General features: G+C 38.0%; 2 protein-coding genes across 2 annotated transcripts; both read right to left on the bottom strand.

Moving 5' to 3' along the window:
• Positions 1 to 206: 206 nt before the first annotated feature.
• LOC101828645 (olfactory receptor 51G1) lies at positions 207 to 1259 on the bottom strand. The gene is given in 2 exon segments (XM_013116273.3): positions 207 to 516; positions 519 to 1259. Coding segments are annotated over 2 exon segments (948 nt in total). The 5' UTR covers positions 1240 to 1259; the 3' UTR covers positions 207 to 289.
• Positions 1260 to 22012: 20753 nt separating this feature from the next.
• LOC101828911 (olfactory receptor 51A4) lies at positions 22013 to 22954 on the bottom strand. The gene has a single exon (XM_040733729.1). The coding sequence runs from the start codon at positions 22952 to 22954 to the stop codon at positions 22013 to 22015; it is 942 nt and encodes a 313-aa protein (XP_040589663.1).
• Between the last annotated feature and the right edge of the window lie 2703 nt (positions 22955 to 25657).

The following is a 25657-nucleotide window of genomic DNA, read 5'->3' as shown; positions in this document are numbered from 1 at the left end:
ATATTCTTGCCAGGCACTATATTAGAGATTTCCATTATTTGCCACATTTAGTATTTGCAACATCCTCATGGGAAAGGAAGATATTATATTTATTTCTATGTTCTTTTAATTATGAAAATTAAAGAGACAGAGTAAATTCCGCAATGTCACACAGACTATCAATTGCACACCTACTATTTTTTATTGTTGTTAATAAGTGAGAGCATGGTATTTTCCCACGACATAGCTAAAACTGTTTTTTTAAAAAGTGGCCTATGTGGCTAAACATTTTCTTCATATTAACCTAATTCTATTGAAAACACTTAGGTGACTTTAGAAACTCAAACTTCTTAATAATACGCTGGCGTATTTGCTTGGTCTTGATGCTGTAGACAATGGGGTTCATGAGGGGTGGTACCAACAGATACACATAAGACATCAGAAGGTGTACAATACGGGGAAGATGTTCACCAAAACGATGCACAAGGGATAAGCCGATCATGGGGATGTAGAATAGCAGCACTGCACAGATATGGTGTTGAGGGCACGAAGGCGTTCCTGGCGGGAGGCTTTGCCTAGTACAGCATGGAGGATAAGAGTATACGAGAGGAAGATGAGCAGGGAGTCCACGCCCACAGTGCAGGCCACCACGAAGAGACCATAGATGTGATTGACGATGATGCTGGAGCAAGCCAGTTTCATGATCTCCAGATGCAGACAGTAAGCGTGGGCTAGCACATGCGAGCGGCAATAATGGAAGCGCTTCAGGAGGAACGGCAATGGAAGAATGAGGAGTGCACTTCTCAGCACTGAGCTCAGTCCCATTTTCACAATTCTTCTAGGTGTCAGGATGGTAGAATAACGCAGTGGGTTGCAAATTGCCACGTAGCGGTCAAAGGACATAGACAGCAGAACTGATGACTCTACTAAAGACAAGGTGTGGATGAAGAACAGCTGAGTAAAGCAGGTGGGGATGCCGATCTCTCTGGCATCAAACCAGAAGATCCCCAGCACGGTGGGCAGTGTGGACAGGCAGAGGCCCAAGTCTGTGAGGGCCAGCATGGCCAAGAAATAATACATGGGTTCGTGGAGGGTGGCATCAGTTCGGATGACATGGAGAATAGTAAGGTTCCCTAAAATCACTGTCAAGTAAATGGAGCAGAAGGGAATGGAAATCCAGCCATGGAGCTCTTCCAGACCTTGAAACCCTGTTAGGAAGAAAGTGGCTTTTTGGAGACTGCCGTTGTAAATGATGACCATTTCTTCACAATCATATATTCACCAACCTAAGGCATAAGATATATTCTGTAAATGAGTCACAGAACTGAATCCTCTGTCATCTAAATGTTCAGAGCTAGGGTGTCAGGAAGAATCTGCAGATGGGGAACTTCACCTAGTATCCTTTTTATACTGGCAGGGTGGATGATCATAACAGATTGCTGTAGCCTATGGATTCTGTGAAACTTGGCCTTATGGTAGCATGTTCTCTAGCACTGGTCTCTCTAATATTAAATATATAACCTCTTGTATTACTTTGTGTTGTGTTTATCCTTTAGAGATGTTTCCTATTTAAAACTTAAGTATTCACAATCACCTCATATACATAATGAACTCAAACTAAAAAGTATCATGCAGAAATACCTACTAGCGTTAGTTGTACACAATGTACCTTCAAATATATTAGCTTGCTTGAATGTTTTGTTTCATTCTAAGTTTTCTAGTCTACAGAGGGAGATCTAAAATAGTGTTTTGTAGTTGTGCATTTACATTCCCTGAACTTGGAGCTTATGAACAGAGTGGAGTATTTCCTGAACTTATATAGCAGGTTTTAGGAAGTATTGTATTAGGAGTGAGATAGTGAATAATTTTTTTTGTTTTTTTGAGACAAGGTTTCTCTGTATTGTTTTGAAGCCTGTCCTGGAACTTGCTTGGTATACCAGGCTTGGTCTCGAACTCACAGAGATCCACCTGCCTCTGCCTCCCGAGTACTGGGATTAAAGGCATGTGACACCACTGCCTGGCATGAATAAATGTTTATTAACCCCAGATAGGGTACCAAGGACAAAAGAACCAAATCAGTTTACTGGGTTCACATACAGATGTGTTAGTGAAGGGTTATTTTTGGGAGTGTGGGTGGCTGTCAAACTGGTATGCATTGAAAATTGTCACCACAGCATGGGCATGAAAACCCCATGGTTCTTCAATTGATATTCCATTTACTGTATTCTCTAGTGCTTCTCATGAGCACATGCAATTAAACAGAATAACATGCACCTTAGGCCAGGAAGTTCAGCCTTAGATTCAGGTGAGGTCCCAATGGCCTTTTCCCCATTCTTTTGACGAGGTAATTTTAACAGGCCTGATCTTGTAAAGGTGTTTTAAATGGTCATTGCTTGTCATGCATGGTGATAATTTTCCATAACAGTGTGTGAGGAGTCAAACAGTAGTATGTAAATCTGATCTAGAGTTGAGTGGACTCCTTAGCGCAGTGGTTCTAAACATATGGGTTGAGAACCTTTTGGCAAACCTCTATCTCCAAAAATATTTGCATATTGATTCATAACAGTAGCAAAATTACAATTATGAAGCAACAATGAAAATGATTGAAGTTCATAATATGAAGGACTGTATTACGTGTTGCAGCATCAGGAAGGTTGAGAATCACTGTCATAGAGGAAGTTGAGACCCCCAAAAGTATCCTAGGAAAGAGAGAGTTAGTTCTGGAAGGCACCAGGAGAGATTAGTCTCCAGAATCAGAATGGATATACCACTCCTTGATGTATTAATGGTGCCGAAGAGGTGAGAATCAACACTGATGCCCAAAACAAAGGAAAGGCATCTGAAATGACCAGAGGGAGTCACAAATCTATTGACTAGATTGTACTGCCTAGAACTCAGCTCAGAGTGAGCTATGCCTCTTGGATAGGATTGATATCTTGGCACAGTTGCCTATAATATCTGAACAGGGTTGCTTTTGCTTCTCCTTTGGAACCAGTTATGTTGCAAAATGTTCAGTTGTGTTCTATGCACAAAGCATAGAAGGACTAGTTATTGTTTACAACAAGTATAAAAGTTTAAAGTAGTGTTTGCCACATGTTATACTTCAGAAATGGCATTCAATGACACTAATTCTGCCACAGAAATTCTATTCTTAGGAACTAAATGCAGATGAGGGAACAGTAACAAAGAGGTCAAATGATCTGGTTTACTAAGCAGGAAAGAGTTAAGTATGAAATTCAAAGCCCATGCAGAGTCAATGTTGTCTTCATTGTACTGATATGTTGTTGCACAGAAAATTAGTTGTTACGAGAATCAAGCAGTTCAAAATTAAATTTAATGCCCAGTTAATTCCTTACCTTGGCTAAGTCTCTATATGGCAATTTACAATTTATATCATAAAGTAAATGAGCCAAGACAGAAAATAATAGTGAGGAAACATATTTGTGAAATGCAGCTAATTTGGGGGCATATTGAATGCAGGTTTAAAAAGGGGTTTTAGAATTTCTAGAAGTGTAGAAGTTAATGGGGGATATCTAGACATATATATTCTCCCCCCCCCGTGTGTGTGTGTGTGTGTGTGTGTGTGTGTGTGTGTGTGTGCATTTATGTGTGTGTGTGTGTGTATGTTTGGTTTGAGTGGTAATTTGTACTATAGGGCAGCTGCCATCTCTATGGAAAAATTGCTGGGAGATACAGTGTGGAAAGCCGAGCTTGTGGCTTAGATCATGGCTCTAGAAAAGTTAAAATGAAGATAGGACAAAACATTATATTAATAAGGAACATAGAGAATCACAAGGAAAATGATAAGAATGAATTATTACTGTTAATTGAGTAAAAGGTGAAGAAGGGAAGTATAAAAATACTTTAGTGTGAGGTCCTTACTGATTCAGAGAAAGTTTTAATTAGCTGGAGATAATTAAAGAACTTCTTCCTGCTGGACTTTGGAGAGTAAGTGAAAAGTAAATATTCTTTATGATTTTTCTTGAAAAGAAAAGCTATAAGTTGGTGTGAATGTCAGATACATTTTAAGGAAAAAGTATATGAAGCTAAGGATATCTTATGTTCTTTCAAAAGTCTTTTTTTGTAATGTAGAAGGACATAGAAAATAATTACAAACATACAATTCTCTCTCCAGTTTTGCCACCCACACTGTGAATTGAAAGAAGGAATAATGGGAAAACTAACTTAATAATAATACCATTACTTTATGATTCTAAAAGAAAAACAAGAGATCACTATAAACAAAGAAAGCTAGGGTAAATAGTATGAAGGCAAGAGAGAAGTGGAGACTTAGAGAGGAAGGAGGTGAGGAATGGACAAATGAACAGGAGATTTGGAGAGCATGGTGCCAGTAGCTGGCCAGTGGTGCAAGGTCATCCTGAGAATGAGAAAGGTGATCGGGAGAGAAAATGGCAAAATGGAAGTCTGCCCTCAATTCGAGAGAGATGTGCAGATTCCCAGTGAAGCTTGTTTTCATCCACCCTACTCTTATTCATTTAAGAGTTCGAGAAATAAGGGACGTAAAGGGGTCATCTTTAGCATCCCTTTATCTGCAGACCTAGAAAGGTTATCCTGACTGATGAATGAAAAGATTCACCCTAGGCTTTCTATTTTAGCTATGATCTTGATTTTCATTTTTTTCTTTACATCTTCTGTTTTTGTTATTCATTACATTCAGTTGTGCAAAGGGAGAACAGGGAACAGGAAAAGGAAAGCAAACCTTGGCTCCCACCGGAGGGACAGGTTTGCTTCATCACTGGTGCTCTCAACTCTGGCACAGGCATGGAACCCAGTTACAAACTTGCTGCAAAAATATGTGAGTATGTGGATGAGGAAGATGAGTCACAGTGGAAATAAAAATGAATAACTCTTAGTGCTGGTCACTCTCACTTCCTCTAATTTACTCCTACAAAGGGATGTCATCCATGTCTGTAATAGAGCTGACTTTATCCAAACTGAATTCTTTATATCATTATATGCAAATGTATCATTTTTCAAATCAATGAAACATTTTATCAGTAATTATAATACATATTTGTTGGCTTTTGCTTATGTCATCTACCAGCTGGCTTTAGTTATGTCACACAGCAAAGTTCTCATTATTGTTCTTTGAATAGCATAATCCTCTCTGGTTTCCAGCTTACCACTTCCCTCCCATTGAATCTGAAGTGGAAGGAGTTGTTAACCAGTGAGGTGCTTCTATCCTATCTAGATAGCTAGGCCACAGCAAAAGTGGGGAGTGAAAGACTGTGTTAGCTCTTAGTCTCTCTCTCTCTCTCTCTCTCTCTCTCTCTCTCTCTCTCTCTGTCTGTCTCTCTCTGTGTCTCTCTCTCCTCCCTTCTTCCTTGCTTCCTTGTTCCTTTCCTATTCTGCTCTTCCTCAGTCTCCTCTAATTTACTGCCTTTCATTCTTTCCTCCTTAGTGTCTACCATTTATAACATAAAAGAATTACAAAGTTTCTCCCAGGGAAGATAATAACCTAGTGTATAGTTTGAATGTTCCAAATTGTTGCAAAATTCACTGTAGTAATTAACTATTATAATACAAGTTTAGGTAAGAAAGGTATAGACTACACTTCCCATTTTAATGATCAAAGAACTACATTCTGACAAGAAAAGAGATGAGAGACTAAGTAGAAAAATGAAAATTATTTGTATAAGAGCATACACAGTAACTAAGACAGGACTATGCCTCTAAGTTTCCTGTCCCATGTCCACTCATCTACCATACAAAACCTTCTTGATAACATGGTGTGGAGATACAGCTAGGAGGGAGAACTCGGTATACAGTCTAGGAATCCAGTTTTCTCTTCTCCTAAATGCTCTGTGTGAGTCTGCTTGTAACATACCTGAGCAATAATAGCTGCAGAGAAAAGGACTGGAATGGCATTCTTCAATTCAGAACTCAAATTTAAGGACAGATTAGCTACAGTAACAGTAAGCAATTCCTGTCTGAAAAGCCCAGTCCTTTTAAAGTGTCCAAAGCTTCTCCTCAGGGACTCAATTGTGATTCATAATTCCCCAAACAGTTCTCAAGCTGTTAGCAGTGCACTCAGGGAGGGGCTGAAATATGTATCAAGAGAAGAGGCCAGTGTTGAAGGGATAAGTATATCTTGTTTCTGGGCAAAGGTTAGGATCAGGTTGTTATGATGATTTCAAGTTTTGATAATGACTATGAAGCAAGACCTTCTAAGAACTAGACTCTTCTTCTATAGGGAACATCTCTCCTCTTTTTGTTAGTATATTTTGGTACCATCAAATATTCTTATTTGTTCTGGTGTCAACGGGTGGAATAGTGAATGATTCTAGGCTGAAGCTCATACTGCAGAGGCCATGTGCTGAAGAGACACACTTGTGTTCCTCCTTTTGAATACTAGACAGTCAGATTGTCATTACTTTCATTTGCAAAATTAATACATTTAACAAGAATACAGGAGTCTGGAGCTGAAGCTGATACATGAGCAGATGCAAAAGATTTAAACTCTCTGTCAAATGGAGTTACTGACAAAGAACTCTGCCAGGCCTAGAATGTGTGGGAATCACACATCCCACACAATTCCTTTCCTTTCTTTTTCAAAGTGGAAGCTTATTGAGACTCTGGTTTCTGCCAACCAGATTCAACAAAGTCATCATCAATAACAATAGCAACAGCAACAACAGCAGCAACACTCTTTTTTTTTAATGACAACCACAACAATAATAGCTGTCATTTATTGGGAGGTTAAATTGTTAGGCTCAGTATAAGATGTTTTAAAATAAACTAATTCTCACAACAACCCTGGTTATTGTTTAGTATTATCTATATCTTAAGGATAAAGAAACAGAAATAGAACAAACTTATTTAGGGTTATAATTCTTGAAAGAGGCACTCCTGTCACTGGAGAGTCAGTTTGCATGGCTTAATTGCCTCTGTTAATGATAACAGTGATATATTACCTTTCTCTGTGTTAGATTTCCTTTTGGAAAATCATGTAATTGATTCAGTTCCATTAAGGGAGACAGATTTGGCTTTTTAAAAAATAATTTGGGACATAACACATAATACCTATGAATTGTTTGAGTATTAATGATGCAGTATTAATGATAAAGAAGCAATGTAAAATAAGAAAGTGGGAATGAATTACAGTCTAGTGGTCACCTGCATTCTACCAATGAATTCGTTTTCTGAAACTGAGGGACACAAGAAAAAGATAACCAGGTCATTGGCTAGGAACTAGTCTGCAGAAATAAGAGAGTACTGAACCATTCCTTCAGTGTATAAAACCTCCCCTTTCCCTGTTCACACAGCATGGACAGGCTGATTGATGTTAATGAGACCCTGAGTATGGGCAGAGGATGGGGTGGCAATAAAGCCAACTAGCTGTGGAGAAAAACCCTTATTCCTGATTGCTGGATAAATATGATAGGAAGGCTAATGATGGTGAAGACAAGAGTTGTGCTTTATGTGTCTTGTCCTTTCTGAGACTCTCAGGACAGAGACTAAGTGAACCTCTCAACCAAGGTATGTAAGAGGTGGGCACTGGGCTAAGTGAGGGGTGGAGCCAGACAATCAGTGAATCACAAACAGATCAAATGAGTATTTCCTGAGAAGCTAGACCTATTGTTTCTTCAGTCTTGCCTTTGGATTCCAATCATATCTTTGCAGAATTCTGGCTAATTGTGATTTATCTTTATTAACACCTCCATTTAAATTTGAGTAGCATTCTTTAGAATTATAGCTAACAGAAAATTATCAGAAGATACTTTAAATGATAGAATTTATCTTAAAGACAGATAACTTCTTTTATTCTTTTTCATTGTTTAAAACAATTTAAAATTTAAATATACTTTGACCATACTCTTCTCTTTCCCCAAATTCTTCCAGATCCTTTATCCTCCTTATTTACCCAACTTCAAGTTTTTTCTCAAAAACAAACAGAAACCTAATACAACAACAAAAACAAAATAAAACACTACTCCCAAAGAAAAACAAAACAAAATAGCCAACTGTGGCCAAATAAATGCACACATAAAAAACTGGAGTCCATTTTATGCTTGTTCAATATTCCTGAACATGAGGCCTGCCCTGGAGTGGATGACCTACCCAGTGTCACTCCTTTGAAGAAAACTGATTTTCCCTCTCTCAGTAGGTATAAATGATAGTTCAGTTATTAACATTTACCCTGTTGTCTAGGTTTCAATTCATTCATTCATTTTTTAAAAACTTTACCAAGATAAAATATAGTAAGACAACACAAAAATATCACATTAGGACTGGGTTAAACTGACCAACAGAAGGAAAAGACTCCAAGAAAAGGCACAAGAATCAGAAACCCAATGGTTTGCACAGAGATTTAGGAATCCCATAAAAATACTAAACTAGAAGCCAGAGTATAAACTCAGAGGACCTGGACTAGACCTGTGTAGGTCCTGTGCATGCTGCTTCAGTTCCTGTGAGCTCATATAGACTTTGCTAATCTTGATTTAGAGGGCCTTGTTTTTTGGGTGTCCTCCATTCCTTCTGGCTCTTATACTCTTTCTACCTCTTCTTCTGGGGTGTTTCCTGTGCTCTGAGAGGAGAAATTTGATGGAGATATCCCATTGAGGGTTGAGTGTTCTGAGGTCTTTTCCTCTCCGTGTAATATCTGGTTGTGGATCTCTATTTCTTCTCATCTGACATAGGAGGAAGCTTCTGATGATAGCTGATCAAGGAACCAAACTGTTAGTATAGCAGATTACCTTTAAGATTCATTTTATCACTAATTTTTTTTGGAACAGTATTGTTTTATTTTACCCTAGGTTTTTGGGTTGTCTTGTCTTGGTCACCCAAGCAGTGTTGAGTATGGGTTCCATCTCATTGACTGGTTACCCCCACTTTGTGCCATCATTGCTCTAGCGTATCTTGCAGGTAGGACACATTATAGACAGAATTTATGGTTGGCTTGGTGTTAACGTTTCTCTTTTGATAGTGTGCAGAGGACTTGTTATACTGAATATGCTGGAATACAGTGATGGAAGCATCAGCTAGATATCTCTGTGTTCAGTGAGTTGTAATGGTGGTGTGGACTGCATGGTGACCATTCCTGCTTGACAAAATTCCAGCATTTTGACCTCACAGACCACACTTTTCCAGCACAGTTTTACTTTCAATTTTAATGGTTCTTAAATGCCTTTCCCTTTGGGAAATTTTGTGGGGGCTTTGGTAAAGGATAAAAATATATACAATGGTAGCCTTTCTAAACAAAATAATTCTTTGGGGGAAAACAACCACACTGTGGAACCAGAAATCCCAATGTACTCTCCAACTTACACCAAGAGCAGGATTTACTAGACACACCTGATCGCAGGGATGAGATGTCTGCAATTCAGATCCACAGCCTGAGGCCATTAAGGGCAAGAGTTCAGTTAATGAATACAGAGAAATCACAATGGAACAGTATAATGAGAAAAGAGTAAGACATCAAGACCTTCCCTTTTGGGAGCACTGTTAGGGGAACAGGCACATATAGTAAGACTAAGAAATTGCAATATAATTTCTGCTCCCTCACAAGTTCAGGCATTTGGATAAGGAGGGTCTCTATTCCCTTGAGGGCTTGAGGAAAGTTCCTGCTTGATAAAGCATTCATTCTTATCTCTAAAAGGAAATTGTTGCCCTTCATTAACATATGACTGCTGCCTATTGTCAAAGCTAGCTTCCTTAACCCTGATTTCAAACCACACCCAGCCTCACAAGCTCCTTTCCTCCTATTCAGTCCTAAGTACAATAAAAGTTGTAAACTTTTTTTTCAATTAAACAAGCTGGCAGCCAAACTGATTCATGGTCAGATCATCCTCTTTGTGACCTGAGCACCCTTCTTGTGTGTGTGTGTGTGTGTGTGTGTGTGTGTGTGTGTGTGTGTGTGTGTGTGTACTGAAGCAGGTCTTTGGCATTAGGTATTATCTTCAGCAATGGAACCTTGGGTCAGTTTTTGGAGAGCAACTTTACAGTGTTGGTAGCAGCCTGGGTTGGTTGTTTGGGGATTCCTTGGGGTCCCTTTGGCCAGATATTCTGAGTAGCAACAATCATAGTCAGAAAGAAAATGCAAAAAGAATGTCAGAGTCAAAGAAGTAGGAAAGGTGGTGAGGAACATTGATTTCTAGGCCTGCTATTAGTGTTGCTCTCTTGAACTCACAGCAGCTAAGATTATCCACACAAACATATGCACAAGGCTCTACCACTCCATGAGGATTTACAGGTGGTTATTGGTTGATAGGTTTAGGAGAGACATTTGTGGACAACTCTCACGAAACTAAGAAACTTTTCAGGTCACACACACACACACACACACACACACACACACAATCACCTAAAATGACATGAGAGTAAAAAGAAAGGCATCTAGTTGGGAAAAAGGAAGGGGAGTTTCAGGAGTGGGAAGATGACAAGAGAGAATAATGAGGGTGAATATTATCAAAACATATTATGGGAAAGTATAAAATGTCATTATGAAACATATTATAATAAATAATAAATAAATGCTAATAAACCATTAAAAATACTGTTAGAGACAGCTTGGTACCTTTCTGCCAAGCAAAGGGCCAATGAACCTATCTAGTAGTAAATTTATGTATGTTTTAGCCTTTGTGGCATGGCTTTCTCCATCTAGAAAAATGGTCAGAGAATAGCAATGCTATGGGGATTGAGGTTAGTAAGAAGGAAGTATTTTTCTGGGAACAAGTGGGACATGCCAAAAGTGTGGGTGCAAAAGTATTTGCCAGACCAGAACAAATAGAGAAACTTCAAGTTTTAAAAACCTACTAAAAGAGAGATGGAAATGAAGAGAGCAAGTTATAGAGCAAATTGCTCCCTTCCTGAGACAGCTAAGAGCTCTTTTGTACTAATTAGAGGGAAGTGACTTGGTCTTACCCCATGGTCTATTCCTGTGAAGGTAAGTGAGTATCCTACTGTCTTGTTAAGTATTAAATTTTATAGTGTCTGTTATCTTTCTTGCAATACACATAAGTGCATATCACATGTTTTTGTTTTTGTTCCTTGAACTTTTCTTCCCTCATCTGGGTTGTCCAGATATGAGCAAACCATCTTATTTCTCCAAGTAACCAGTATTTACAGGTAAGAAACTACATTTAAAATGGGAGAAGGTAGATGGGAATTCATCAATTTAGAAACAAATACTAATAGCTTCCTCAGGCACTCAGCAAAGGTGTTCAATATAACTTTTGGTTGGGAATTGTGGCTCCAAAGGACGCTGTAACGATAATCGACACAATTACTGAAAGTAAAACTAAGTATTTATTGTAGAAATTACTCACAAGATACCAAACAAGTAACCCAGATGAGCCAAGTAGTTTTCAGCTGCCGAACCAGAAGCCGAACTCAGGGAAAAAAGACCGAGACTTCCTGTGTGCTGTCTTTTATGCCTTCCCCCGTAATGCCCCCTAGCCATGCCCAAAAGTGGGCCTGGCTAGTGACGTAGTTCACCGCCTACGTACGTATACGTCTTTATGTCTGGCCGTATACATCTTTAGTCATGCCTAAAGTGGGTGTGGTTAGCGGTGTGGTAAACCACCCTTTTATTACCTCATCAGTATGCGCCTCTAGTAAGTCACATGGTTAATGGCGGCATACAGACTTCCTCCTACAGGGAATCCTTATAGAATCTTATCTTTCATTTCTGGATTAAGAGATGAGTGACATATTGGTTCATGAAATTCCTCATATTAAACAGTTTTTGCTTTCTCAAATAACTCAGGATCACCGCTCTCTCTCTCTCTCTCTCTCTCTCTCTCTCTCTCTCTCTCTCTCTCTCTCTCTCTCTCTCTCTCTCCCCCCCAAAACCTTAATATTATTTTGAGTCTGTTTATTTAGCTTAAGGTGCCATGCAACACTTGGAGTTTGGCTCATAAGATACTTAAACCATATAAAGAAAATTATTAGTCTTTAGTACAAAACAAGGCTACAAAAGGAAATAAATTTTGTATGAGAAACGTTTTGGAAGCAATCAGTAGACATAATGAAAAGCATGGATGACTCTATAGCTGAGAATTCGTGAATGAAAAACTCTTGAGCATTGAGCAAGAATGTTCTCAGCATGATTGGACGGGAAAAAATGGACAGTCCTAGGTCAGTAAATGTCAGCATTGAGAGGAAATAATACATAGGCTTATGCAGAGAAATCTTTTGTCTTTATGAGAAAGAGGATGGTGCAGTTCCCCATGATGGCCACAAAGTACATCAGACAAATTGGGGTGGAGAGTCAAATGTGAGCATGCTCCAACCCTGGGATCCCATTCAGAAAGAAGGTGGAGATTTTTTATGACAGAAGCATTGAAGACGGACATTGTGGGAATACCTGGCACTTAGTACCTGGATTTCAGCAGAATGCTCCTGTAGCAGCATAAATGAATTGTCTCAAATGAATATTCTTGAGTTTGAGCTAGTATAAATATTGTCATTCTAGATATTCTTTTGCAATAACCTTAGATCTTTAAAAATAATATCAAATGAGATTAATATCAGGAATTATATCAGCAGAATTCAATGAGGTAAATGAAAACATACCTTCACATATAATCATCAACAGAGAAATCAAATTTCAAATGTTTGTCTTAAACTCAGAGTACAGCCAAGTTTTCCAGACTGAATTACCTCTGACATATTTATTAGGATTGTGGCAATATGAGATTAGAGATAATATGAATAAATGTAGGATAAGATAAAAATAATCATTTACTATAATTTCATTTGCAATTATTCAAATACATTAATTCACACTATTGCTTCAGGAGATAATCTAAGTAAACTGTAAAGATCTTATTTTTCAGGGATACATATTTATAAGTATTATAGATTATTTTCCTTTAATATGAGGGGAAAACCTATGACACATTTTGCAGATTTGAGAAACAACCTTATTCTTCTTGGAGTACTGTGCTTATTTCTTCAATGCTTCCCTTTCTATCACACGCAAGCTGAGTCTCAAATCATCCCATGATCAAACGTAATGAAGAGAAAGCTGCTCTCCAGGGTTCAGTCACTGCCTACATAAACTTGTGCTTTTGTCTACTTGCTCTGTATTGATGGGATCCAATAAAAACATACATTTTTATATGCACCAGCAGTGAATCGATGAAGTCATAGTTTCAGTTTAGTAGTCTCTGTGTTTAGGTAAAATGACTGTGTAGAGTTTGCATAAAACCTGTTCTCACAACGTTGCTAAAATACATTGGGCTTATAGACATATTCTTGCTGGTATCATAGAGCTGTGTTTTCATTCATAAAATAATAGAAATTGAGAGGCAAAGACTTAAAGTTAATGAGAAGCATGTGCACTCATTAATGAGAAGCATGGCTACTGAGGCCAGAGACTTTAGTTATTCTTGTTGCATTCTCACCAAAGCAATCTTGGTGTCTTTATTACCCATATTCTACATATTGTATTAAGGTGCAATTCAATGGCTGTCCCCTAGCAATTGTTTCCTGAGAATGGTTCACATACATACCTGCCTTTGAATTTCTTTCTGTGCTTCTCACTGATTTTGTGGTAGCCCTTGGTTGATTTCCATGAGTTGGTAGAACTGTGGGCTTCTAGCAGACATTTAAAAACACTTTTTTAAAACACATTTTTTGAAAAGATTGAGGTTCTGGTCTTTAGATCAATAACTTGGAAACCTGAATCAGACAAAATGACAAGCTGTTTGCTTGAGGTGGTACAAAGGAAAGTCAGAACTGTGTCAGTGAGGAAGCTTACTGGTAAGTTGGTAGGTAGTTGGAACCAGAAGGAAGAGGGACTGGTGTGGTATGGCCACCAGAAATTCTCTGCTGTGCCAGAAAAGCAGTTTATCTTCTCTTCAATGTCTACACCTGCCTACCCGAGGATTGCCAATGAACCCACAAAGCTCTGGGGATTCTACCTCAGAAGAACATACTTAAAAAATGAAAACTCCCCACAGGACTCCCTAAAATGACACTGGAACCAAGGGCTTTCACACAATCTCATGGCACTGGAAATAGTTAACATTCATTAGAGAGAACCCATTAAGCCTGTTCTGATCTGACTCACAATTCTGTTTGTCTCTTCCAAGACTTCACTGTGCTATTTAAGAGTGCCAAAAAGCCTCGATGTACAACTGTGTTCACATGTCTGATCTATCACTGACTTCAAATGTCTTAAAGTGACTGGGTTTTCATTTACAAATCAAGAAGGTTTTGAACACTCCCCTCCAGATGTTACTTCTTTTATTCATTCACTAAGGTGTTGTGCATTTTATAGTGGATTTACTTACATGATGTTTAAATTTTGCTTAAAAGCCCATATTTTCTCCTTTTTAAAACACTTTTTTAAGTTTGATTTTACATTCCAATCTCAGTTCTCCCCCTTCCTCACCCTGCCATTCCTCCTCACTAGTAAGGGCTCCCATTTGGAGTCACCAAAGTCTGACACATTAAGTTGGGGCAGGACCAATTCCCTCTCCCACGCATTAAGACTGAGCATGGCATCCCACCATAGTGAATGAGCTCCAAGAAGCTAGCTCACACACCAGGGATAGATCCTGGTCCTACTGCCAGAGGCCCCTCGAATAGTCCAAGCTTCACAACTGTCTCCCACTTAATGGAGGCTAGTTTGGTCTCCACATCTGTTGGTCTAGAGTTCATGAGTTTCCACAAGCTTGGTTCAGCAGTCTATGTAGATTTCTCCATCATGATCTTCGCTTCCCTTGCTCATATATTCCCTCCTCACAATCTGGATTCCAGGAGCTTAGCCTGGTGCTTGGTTATAGATCTCTGCATCTGGTACTATCAATTACTGGTTGAAGGCTCTGTTATGATATTTGGGGTATTCACCCCATCTGATTATATGATTAGGCCAGTTCAGGCATCCTATTTTCTTTAGAACAACTTAGAAGGTTTAGACTATACTTAAATGTGATCTGATTTTTATTTTATTTATTCTTCTTTCATATATTATGACCACAGTTTCTTCTTCCTCCTCTTCTTCCAGTCCTTCTCCCCTAGTCTCCACCCTCTCCCAGATTCAATATTCCCCTATTTCCCTTCAGAAAAGGTCAGGCCTCCTATTGGGATATCAACCAATGATGATCTAACAAGATGCGATAAAATACAATACATATTCAGGATACAGACATATTTATTTATGAATGATTTTATATACACATCAAGGATATACAAACTTGAAAAATCATTTCTCATTCACAACTTGTATAATTTTTAAAGGATTTATTTATTTTTGTATGTAGCAGTGTTTTGGCTGCTTTTATGTATGTGTACTACCTGTGAGTCTGGTGTTTGTGGAGGCCAGAAGAGGACATCGTCTTCCCTGGGAGTAGAGTTCCAGACATTTCTGAGCCACTGTGTGGGTGCTGGGAACTGAACCTGAACCCTTTTCAAGAGCAGCAAGTGCTTTTAACTGCTGAGCTGTCTCTCCAGCCTCCCCTTATAATTTTCTGATCTCACTGGATGTGACAAAGCAGGAGTGGTGTCAACTGTGTAGGAATTTCTCCTTTTCTAGAAGAATCATCAGATTTGATTTTTTTTTTCAGTAGCTTTTCAAGGCTGGGATCCAAACCATGAGCTTCCCCTTAATTTTTGCTTGGGACATCTATAGTTTTGAGTGAGATCCCCCCTGTTCTGTGTCTCTAACATAGGCTGAGTTTTCTAGAAATTCAAGAACCAGTTCTTCTTGCTCATCTTCAAACCAACAGTTAATTTTAATCAAGTCAATCATTGAAATACAGAGCTATCTTGACAGAAACTAAAATTTATTTTCTAAGTTTCCCTTTTACAGATCTATTGTATCTAAAAATTCCCTTCAAAATTTCACTTTCTTGTTCTGCAATATGCAGAAAGCATTATAATTTAAAATAAAATTACTTTTTTTGTTCCCTGAACAAAGCCACGACTTCCATATTTCCTACCTTTCTTACTTCAAAGACATCACACTATCCTTGCATGCTTTTGTTTTACTTTAAAATGCTTTTAATTACAATAAATTACAACCCTTCCCCCTTTCCCTTTCCTCCCTCCTGCACCTCCCTGATACTATCCCTTGAATCCCTTCTATACCCTTTCCCCACCCCCATTGCTTTTGGCTTTGGTGGCAGGGTCTTCTGTATCTACTCACTCATGCAGCCCTTGGACTTGCTGTGCACATAGAGATCACTATTAACTACTTCTGATCTTCCTGTTTCTAACTCCTGAGTGGGAGTACTGGGACAGCAGGTGTAAACCATCACACCAGGTTAATGTCGTAAGGGGATCAAACTTAGGGCTTCTTAGAGGTTACACAAGAACAGTACCAAGTGAGCTACATTCACAGGCCCCCTTGATACAGAATTATTATGCTACTATTTTTTGCTGGTTTCATTTCTGTATATTATTACAGTTCTTAACCATCCAAAGCTACTCTAACAGAGAAACATAGGAAGATAATTAAGCATTGTCATGAGTCATCATTTTATAACAACTTAGAAAATTCTTCTGGATATTTTACAATTGATAGAGACATCTGATTCTTCTTATCATGATTTTTAAGTGAGATATAGACATATTTATACCTATTTACTTTTGTCTACTACATATAAAGATAAGTTTGCCAGAAGTATATAAAATTAAAGTAACGCAGTGTGGAATGTGTTCCTAACTAGATATTTAGTAAACATATGTTAATTGATAGTATAATTTGAAGGTGATAAAACACCAAAAAGCATTTGGAAACTATTTCAGTCATGTAAAGTATGGTACTAAACCTATACATTATCTCAGGTAATTCTCTTATCTGTTTTTATTGTACATACACGTCAGACAAACAGTATGAACAAGAAGTAGTTAATTGCATAGATCTTGTTTTGTTATAAAGTTTGAAGTGCATATTTCATATTAGACAACAATTAGTGTTAACCAATCCCTTTACTGCTGTTATATTTGTACATAAAACTTAGGTTGAATTATTAGCACTATGTCCATTACTGTCTGTTTCAACGTGTATAGGCCTTCTACTTATTTCTAAGTCAACAGGAATAGAATTCATTTATTGTATTTCAATTAATTTTGTAATGCTGGCCAGAAGTGGATAATATCACTTATTTATAACATACTTAAATACATATATTAATTTATATAAACACAGATGGAAATCTTATACATTTTTACTCTGAGTTAAAAAAGTGACACAAAAGTTACTACCTTATATGAAAGTTATATCTTATATTTACTCTATACTTGAATCCAAATTGTATTTTTGACAAAAATGGGACAAAATGAGCTTAATTGACTTGCAAAAGAGTAAAATAGAGATTTTAAGCTTCATAAAAATAATATATAATTTGAGACAGGGTTTTAGGTAACCTAGGCTGCCTTTGAAGACCCTTCGTAGTGTGGAAAACCTTGAACTCTTGATCCTTCTCCTCCTGAGTGCTGAGATTACAGGTGTGTACCATCATGCCTGACTGTAATGATACTGTCTAATCAAGGCTGTGGAGAATACTTTGAAGGTTTTTCTTCTAATGCATAATCAAATGGAGATTTAAACTAACTTTTAGGTGATGTTTTTGCTACCAAAGCTTATATGGGTAAGTACACAGTTTCAATTAACTGGTGCCTTTAATGATCAGATGGGCACTTTTTTTTTGGTTGTAGGAAGGCATGAGTCTCTTTAGGTTTCTGGTGAGTTTAGAATTCTAATATTCTAGTAGTGACACAGAGCTTATGGGCCACGGTAGGGAGGAAAATGTGTCAGAGTTGGACAAAGGGGAGGGGGTGGTATCAGAATCAAAGCGGGTTGGGGAAGGACAAAAGGGAATTAAGGGGAAAATTAACAGCTGAAGGAGGAAGGAAGAGCAGAGAAGTGGAAAAGAGTGCTTTAAAGGTGACAATGTAGACAGACAGTAATGAGATTTCCTAAGGTGACCGTTGAAGTTTCATATCATTCCCCACAGATGTATGAAAATGAAAACAGAACTAGCAGATTTGATGGATACATTGTCAATGAAGGTTCTAGGATATGAGTAAACAGCCTATCTAGATTTTCCTTGGAAGTATCTGAGTCAATTGGAAACAAAGGAAGAATCCTTACAAGATTCAGGTGAAATCATAACCATCCCCGTGGTCAGAGAACAGATCCCACTCGCAAGAATTCAGGAGGAACATCCCAGTATGGAGGAAGACGTTCTTGCTCAAGCCAGAGTCAGGAAGACTCTGTGTATGGAGCTTTTGAGATGGCAGACCATGCTTCTAGCTCAATGGTATTTTCTTGGGATATTAGCACAATTTATATACTGCACTCAAATCTAAAGAAAATTACCTGAGACAATTGATTTTCCTTGAGTACAATGTTTGAGACTTATCAACGGATCTCAAGTCAAGAGTTGAAACAAAGGGCTCAAAAATGTGAACATAGAGCCATTGGTAGGTAGTTGTCAGTCCAATTATCATCTAGTTGCTAAGCTGTGACATCATGAAACTTCTAAAAGAAATGTAAAGAAACTTTTTTCAGGGGAACTTTCATGGGAACTCATGAGGCTATGTAGTAGAGGAGAGCAATGAGGTTCAAGTCATAAAAACCGAATAAAAGAAGAATTGATAGACTGAGAAGGTGTGGATAAGTTGTTTGACAGATGAGGAAAGTCTAATAGGAAACATCAAGGTAAGGGTTGGCTTGGTTTGTTGAAGTTGGTTGCTGAATGTAGGTTACGATGATCAATTATCAATCAAGCAATTGTAGTATATAAGGAATCCACTTACGTATTTAAGGTAAAGACGATAATGGGAGTGGAAAGTTGAGGCTTAGTTGAGAAGAGAGTTTAAGTGAAATTGAACAATCTGCTCAAGAATCTTTTTCATTGTGTGTAACTGCCATAGAGACTTGAAAGATAAACAGCTTCTGAATACAGCATGGACCAGATGATTACATTTGAATGCTGAGTAAGGAAGTTTAATAAAATAAATGAACAAAAATTATTTCTTCTATTGAAATTTTATTCTTAATGTTTGCTTTAGTGGTTTCATATATAAACTTGTCATTTTTCATATTAGTTTTGGTTTATGAGCTATATAGTAATATTTTTAGTTACCAAGACTTTGTCTTGAAGGTGATTAGTTTAAATGAAGAGACTATCTTTAGCCATGTTTTATCTCTAACCCATTTTTCTTATGACTATATGTCAATTTTCTTTTTTTTTTGCTTTTTTTTATTTTAAATAGCTTGTTTTACATGTCAATCCCAGTTCCCTCTCCCTCCCCTCCTCCCGCACGCCCCTTATCCCCCACCCTCCCACCCTATTGCCAAATCCATCCACATAGGGGATATCAGAGTCTGTCATATTACTCTGGGTAGGGTCCAGGCACTCCCCTAAGAGTCCAGGCTGAGAGAGCATCCCTCTTTGTGCTATAGGCACACGAAGACTGTTTGTATATCAGGGATAGACACTGATCCACAGCTCAGGGCCCCATAGGTTGCCCAGGCCTTCTCGTTGACACTCACATTTGGGGGGTCCAGATCAGTCCCATGCTGGCCTCCCCACTGTCAGTCTGGGGTCCAAGAGCTCTCCCCTGTTCAGATCAGCTGTCTCTGCTGGTTTTGCCAGCCCATTCTTTGCCAATTTGCTCATCACTCCCCTCTCTCTGTCACTGGGTTCCTTGGGTTCAGTTCAGTGATTAATTGTGTGTTTGCCTCTGCTTCCATCAGTCACAGGATGAAGGCTCCCAGATGGTTATAGACATCAAGTTCATTATCAGGAATGGACATTTGAGGTGGTCTCTCCACTATTGCTTAGCTTGCCAATTGGTGTTATCCCTTTAGATCACTCGAGGTCGCTCTGGTGCCTGATCTGTATTCGATCCTATGATTCCCTCTTCCCCCTATTCTACCCCCACCCCCTCAACTTCCTTTTCCCCCATGACCAACTCTCTTCCTCTTCACCCCCTCTCTTCTTCCCAGGTCCCACTCCCCCCACCCCTCGCCATGTTCCCCATCCATTCAGGGGATCTTGTCTCCATCCTCTTCTCTTGGGTACTATGCATATATGCATATCTTTTAGGTTCTTTCCTGTTTCCCAGACTCTCTATCAGTGGAAGTACAAACTGGCACTATCCTGATCCATGTCTAAAATCCATATATGAGTGAGTACATACCATGTTTGTCTTTTTGCGACTGGGTTACCTCACTCAGGATGGTTTCTTCCAGTGCTATCCATTTGCCTGCGAATTTCAAGATTCCATTGTTTTTTTTCTGCTGAGTAATACTCCATTGTGTAAATGTACCACATTTTCTCTATCCACTCTTCAGTTGAGGGGCATCTAGGTTGCTTCCAGGTTCTGGCTATTACAAATAATGCTGCTATGAACATAGTGGAGCAGATGCCCTTTTTGTATGAACTTGCCTCATTTGGATATATGCCTAAGAGTGGAATTTCTGGGTCTAGTGGTATATTAAGTCCCATTTTCCTGAGGAATCTCCATACTGATTTCCAAAGAGGCTGTATGAGTCTGCACTCCCACCAGCAGTGGAGGAGTGTTCCTCTCTCTCCACATCCTCTCCAGCATAAATTGTCTTCCGTGTTTTTGATTTTAGCCATTCTGACAGGAGTAAGATGGTATCTCAGAGTTGTTTTGATTTGCATTTCCCTGATGGCTAAGGATGTAGAGCACTTTTTTAAGTGTCTCTTGGCCATTTTAGTCTCCTCTACTGAGAATTCTCTATTTAGCTCTGTACCCCACCTTTTAATGGGATCCTTTTGTGTTTTGGAGACTTGTTTCTTGAGTTCTTTGTAAATTTTGGAGATTAGCCCTCTGTCAGATGTAGGGTTAGTGAATATCTTTTCCCATTCTGTGGCCTGCCTTTTTGTCTTTTTGACTGTGTCCTTTGCCTTACAGAAGCTTTTTAGTTTCAGAATTGTTAATTGTCGATCTCAGTGCCTGTGCCACTGGTGTTATGTTTAGGAAGTGGTCTCCTGTACCAACTTGTTGAAGAGTATCTCCCACTTTCTCTTCTAAAAGTTTCAGTGTGGCTGGATTTATGTTGAGATCTTTGATCCATTTGGACTTAAGTTTTGTACAAGGCGATAAACATGGATCTATCTGCAGTCTTCTGCATACCAGTACCCAGTTATGCCAGTACCATTTGTTGAAGATGCTTTCTTTTTTTCCATTGTACAGTTTTAGCTTCTTTGTCAAAAATCAAGTGTTCATAGGTGTGTGGGTTAAAATTAGGGCTTTCGATTCTGTTCCATTGGTCTACCTGCCTATTTTTGTGCCAATACCAAGCTGTTTTCAGGACTATAGCTCTATAATAGAGCTTGAAGTCAGGTATGGTGATGCCTCCTGAAGTTCCTTTATTGTATAGGGATGTTTTGGCTATCCTGGGCCTTTTGTTTTTCCATATAAAGTTGATTAATGTTCTTTCCAGGTCCTTGAAGAATTGTGATGGAATTTTGATAGGGATTGCATTGAATCTGTAGACTGCTTTTGGCAAGATTGCCATTTTTATTATGTTGATCCTACCAATCCAAGAGCATGGGAGATCTTTCCATTTTCTGGTATCTTCTTTGATTTCTTTCTTTAAAGACACAAAGTTCTTGATATACAGGTCTTTAATTTCCTTGGTTAACATTATCCCCAGATATTTGATGCTGTTTTTGGCTATTGTAAAGGGTGATGTTTCTCTGATTTGTTTCTCAGTCACTTCATCATCTATATATAATAGGGCCACTGATTTTTTTGAGTTTACCTTGTATCCTGCCACATTGCTGAAGGTGTTTTCAAATAAACATATTGAATATTCCTTTAAGGATGAAAATATTTATGATATCAGAATCTTAATGTACCAATGCCACCTTGGTACAAGGAGAAATATATTTTATTCTTACATTAATATCTCAGTCTTAAATATTAAATCAAGAAATTGACAAGACTGATTCTTTGATATTGGTACAATGTGGAAAGATGATTCTGAGGAGTTAACACAAAGTGCAAATCCATAATGATGAATTCTCTTGATTTTCTGACAACTCTGACTGGACTTTCATGAGATTAAACAGATTTGTTAACTTTGTTTTTGACACAATTTCTCTAGAATCACATTTCTTATCTGTTGGCTCTTCACACAGTATATGATAGGATTCATCACTGGAGGCACAAGTAGGAAAATGTCAGCCATGAGGATCTTAGTTATAGGGGAACTGCGTTTGGAAAACCGGTAAATAACAGAGAGAGAGATGACAGGGACATAGAAGATGAGCACAGCACAAGTGTGGGAGACACAAGTACTAAGGACCTTGAGTCTTTCCCTTTGGGATGCAATGCCCAGCACTGCTCTCAGGATCAGTGCATAGGACAAGAAAATGAATGTTATGTCCAGGATGCCAGAGAGAGCCACAAATAAACCATAGATGACATTGATCTTGTTGTCTGAGCAGGCCAGCTTCATGACATCCTGATGGAGGCAGTAGGAATGTGACAACAGATTCTTCTTGCAGTATGTTAGATGCTTTAGAGTTACAGGGAAAGGTAGAACCAACAAAACATTCTTGAGAGCAAAAGCAAGCCCAATTTGAAGGACCCTGGCACTGGTAAGGATGGACGAATATCTCAGAGGGTTACAGATGGCAATAAAACGGTCAAAGGACATAATGAGAAGTACAGATGATTCCATAGCTGAGAATTCATGAATAAAAAACTCCTGGGCAAAACACATGTTAGGAGAAATTTCTGGAGAATTGAACAAGAAAACCTTGAGCATGGTAGGGAGAGAGGAAATGGATAGTCCTAGGTCTGAGAGAGCCAACATGGAGAGGAAATAATACATGGGTTCATGCAGAGACGGCTCTGATTTTATGAAAAAGAGGATAGTGCAGTTGCCAAGGATGGCAATAGTGTACAGGAGACATATGGGGATCGAGATCCAGATGTGTGCAGATTCCATCTCTGGGAACCCAACCAAATAGAAAGTAGAAATTTCAGTGATGGAGACATTGAGAATGGACATACCAGCATGTGAGGGAATCAAGATGACAGCTTAATGCCTGACTTTGTCCTATTAATATCTTCAAAGTACTGTCAAACCAAGAGACATGGAAATTATTCTTAGAAATGCACCCAACATGGAGGAAAATAGATCAGAGAAAGTGTTATAGTATGTACCAATATCCAAATATACACTACATAACGGTATCTATATGAAAGCATAGCAGAAGGTATCAATTGACAAATCTTAATGATTGCTACATGAAGAAACACTCAATATTCTTTTCTCGTTTCTGTCACTACTTTCTGAGGTAGTTCTTGAGTTATTCTGTGCTTATTGTTGTCTACATAAACTCATGCAGGTTTACAAAGCAATCTTCCAACAGATACGTTTCAGTTGATCCATTGTGTACTTGTGTTACTTTGTTGTTGCTACTGTTTGCTAGTACCCTGGATTAGCACAGTTTCTTTATCATTGATATTTTGCACTTCAATATGCAGTACTTAGTTGGAAATGCATAACTAATTTAAACTTTTTGATCTTCAATATTTTCAATGAACAGTCTCATGTTCTTCAGTTTTTATATTTTTGGTTGTGAGCCTAGCCTTTAACAGCTGAGCTATCCCTCCAGCCCTGTTCTTCAGTTTTTAATGTTGTCAATATCCCATTAAGCACTTTCTTTTAAAATGTCTATTTAGTTGAATTTTGTTAGACATTTTATTTCAATTTCTAGTTATAGTTTTTCTTTTTAAGGAGTATATGTGTATATTAACTGTATAAAATATTTAGTTTCATCATAATATTACAATGCACATTTGTAGCTTCTCATTATTATGTTGAATATTTTGTTATATTTTCAAGTATTTTTTTAACTGCTTGGTATTATAATACAGTTACAGTATATATTCATTCCCTTTCATTCCTCCAAACTCTTTCTCACTCACATTAAAATTCATGGGGTCTTATTTTCATTAATTATCATAACATACATATACACATTTTGAAAGTTTGCCATATTTATCAATAATTTGAAAATTTGTGTTTGATTTCTAGTTCATCATAGTTATTAAGCAGTACAATTTCTCTAGTTTTCCTTTAAGTGAATTATTTTTAAATCACCATGAATTGCTATTTACATTTACTAATCTGTTTATTATTTTCCATTCAATTTGTTGTCATGGTGTCAAGCTGTTTATAACATTGTAATTCTAATTGCCAAATAATAGTCATATATGTTTATGGGGCAATGTAATGTTTTGGTGTACATATACAATGTGAAATTATTTCTTCCTCAAATAAATTACATTAAGACAAAATTCAGTTGTTGTAATTCATGCTTTGAGTCTATCTTTTTCAAGAACTCAGGTCCATTAATTAACTTAGTTCTTAATAAAGACATGTCTGCTGTGGCTGCTGTACTACAACTCCCAAGACATGCCTCTGATCCTGATCTGACAAAAGAAAATGTTCAGCAGAAAGCTGAATATGAATTGCAGAGGTATACTGCCAGAGATGTTTTCTGTTTTCTTAGTCCATATGGCTAAGGAGAGTTACTGGAAAGTTTGAATTGTTATTGTTGTTTTGATTTGCTTGTTTTCTGCAGGATAGAGTCCCCCCAGGTTGTTTAATGCTAATTTGCTGAGTTAAACGGAATATTAAGAGGGGATGCAGTCTTTTGCTCTTAGAGTCCCTCTCCTGCCCAGCTAATCTACAGACAGGCCAGGCTTCACTCTTTCAGCATTTTTGCCACCGGCTCTTGTTTCCTGTCAACACCTTTCAATTCTTCTCTAAAAAACTGTACTCCTATAGTTAATAGCTTACTTAGATGTTGATGCTCTTTGGGGCATGTAATGGCTCGCTTGCAAGGTTAAGGTTAACTTTTAGGTCTTTTAATGCTGTTTAAAGTTTGACTTTAAATTCCTCTACACCAAATCAAGCTAGGACCTTTTAGTTTATGTCAGCTCTCTTAATACAATAAAACTACATGTTTAAAAATCAATGTAGAATTAAAAACTTTTTTCTTTGTCATTATCAATGCCCATCTATTCTAAATGACAAAACCCATGTTTCCTGCTTGCTTGTTTCATATGGCTAAGTTTTACACAGTGAAAAAATTCTGAATTTCATTAGAATATATTTCATGTTTACAGAAAGTCTATTTTATTTTGTTGTAAAAAGCATAATTTTTTTGGAAGCTAGAATGCTGCATAGAAGGTTTTTCTAGTTCTATCTGTAGTTCTAAAGAGCTTTCAGAATTCAACTCTCATTTGTGGAACTGTAAGGAAAGCAGTTACAGCAAGAGACATAGAAGGTCTTAAAGACTGAAGTTAGCATGAAGTTCAGTACTAAATTGAAGTTAAACATGAGGAAATTTTATGGATCCTTTGTACTAATTGTGGAATGACATTTAATGAGGTTGGTTCTGTATTAGAAGGACTTTTTTCCCCAAATCTTGTGTATCCTTTCTTCCATATGAAAGTGAGGATGAAAAGGTAAAAATCATAGCTGGATAAGGGTGAGCCTGCTCTGCATCCTGCTCCTGACTGATGAAGTCTCCAAAAGGAACATTAGGCTTTTCAGGCACTTACCAAGGTGTGAGCCACCTGGTCTGCACTTCAAGATGAAACAGTGATGAGCCAGGATAAAGCTACCCCAGTCTTTATTGTTGGGCACATTCTGGAAGGCTGATTGTACTTGCTCCCATCTGGTGCCATTTTAGTAGAT

This window comes from Mesocricetus auratus, unplaced genomic scaffold, assembly GCF_017639785.1.
Source record: "Mesocricetus auratus isolate SY011 unplaced genomic scaffold, BCM_Maur_2.0 Super-Scaffold_4256, whole genome shotgun sequence".
NCBI lineage: Eukaryota > Metazoa > Chordata > Mammalia > Rodentia > Cricetidae > Mesocricetus > Mesocricetus auratus.
The sequence above is the reverse complement of the archived record's forward strand: the minus strand, read 5'-3'. Positions and strand labels throughout refer to the sequence as shown.

Coding starts and splice junctions, on each gene's coding strand:
- LOC101828911 (XM_040733729.1), bottom strand. CDS start 22,954: ATGTCCATTCTCAATGTCTCCATCACTGAAATTTCTACTTTCTATTTG.